The 548-nt window shown below is 76.8% G+C and overlaps 1 protein-coding gene across 1 annotated transcript in view; it reads right to left on the bottom strand.

The window, feature by feature from the left end:
• The window catches only part of SSPO (SCO-spondin), a 48,357-nt gene that overhangs the window by 7,253 nt on the left and 40,556 nt on the right, over nucleotides 1-548 (bottom strand). Inside the window, exons 66-67 of the mRNA XM_012733852.1 lie at nucleotides 374-535; nucleotides 4-53 (exon numbers count right to left, since the gene is read on the bottom strand). Coding sequence (XP_012589306.1) covers nucleotides 4-53; nucleotides 374-535 — 212 coding nt within the window. The remainder of the gene's footprint in view (nucleotides 1-3; nucleotides 54-373; nucleotides 536-548) is intronic.

The raw sequence follows: 548 nt of genomic DNA, 5'->3' as shown, positions 1-548 counted from the left end.
GGCGCAGGGGGAGCCGCAGGCGCGGAACTCAAAGGGCGGCGTGCAGCTGTCCGCTGGGGGGCGAGGGGCCGGTGGGCAGCCCAGAGGCCCTCCCCACGCCCACAGCACCCCCACAGGAGGGGCGAGCCCCGGGCCTGCGAGCGAGCGAGGCCAGATGGCCGGGCCCTGCAGTGGGGCGGGGACGGGGGCCTGCGGCGCCCCGGGGACCGCTGCGTGGGAGGTGGCTGAGCACCCCTGTCCTGGGGCAGCTTCAAAGGGGAGACTGGGGTGGGGGCGGGGGCAGCTGTGCGGGCGGCCCTAAGACTTGCTCCGAGCCCCAGTGGGGGCCCCAGGGTTCTGGGGTTCGGGCCGCCTCGCGCGCCCAGGGCCTCACCGGAGCAGTTGCCAGCCGCACAAGGCCGGAAGTGGCCGTCCAGCCGGGTGCAGGGGGGCCCCTCCCCGGCCGCCGGGCCCTGGTGTCGGTAGCGCTGCTGGACACGCACCCGGCAGGAGCACGGGGTCCAGCTGCTCCAGCCGCTCCACACGCAGTCCTCTGGGCAGGCGGGAGG

The sequence above is a fragment of the Condylura cristata genome, unplaced genomic scaffold, assembly GCF_000260355.1.
Source record: "Condylura cristata isolate star-nosed mole 26May11 unplaced genomic scaffold, ConCri1.0 scaffold00042, whole genome shotgun sequence".
Classification (NCBI taxonomy): domain Eukaryota; kingdom Metazoa; phylum Chordata; class Mammalia; order Eulipotyphla; family Talpidae; genus Condylura; species Condylura cristata.
This window is presented reverse-complemented; position numbering and strand designations above follow the sequence as displayed.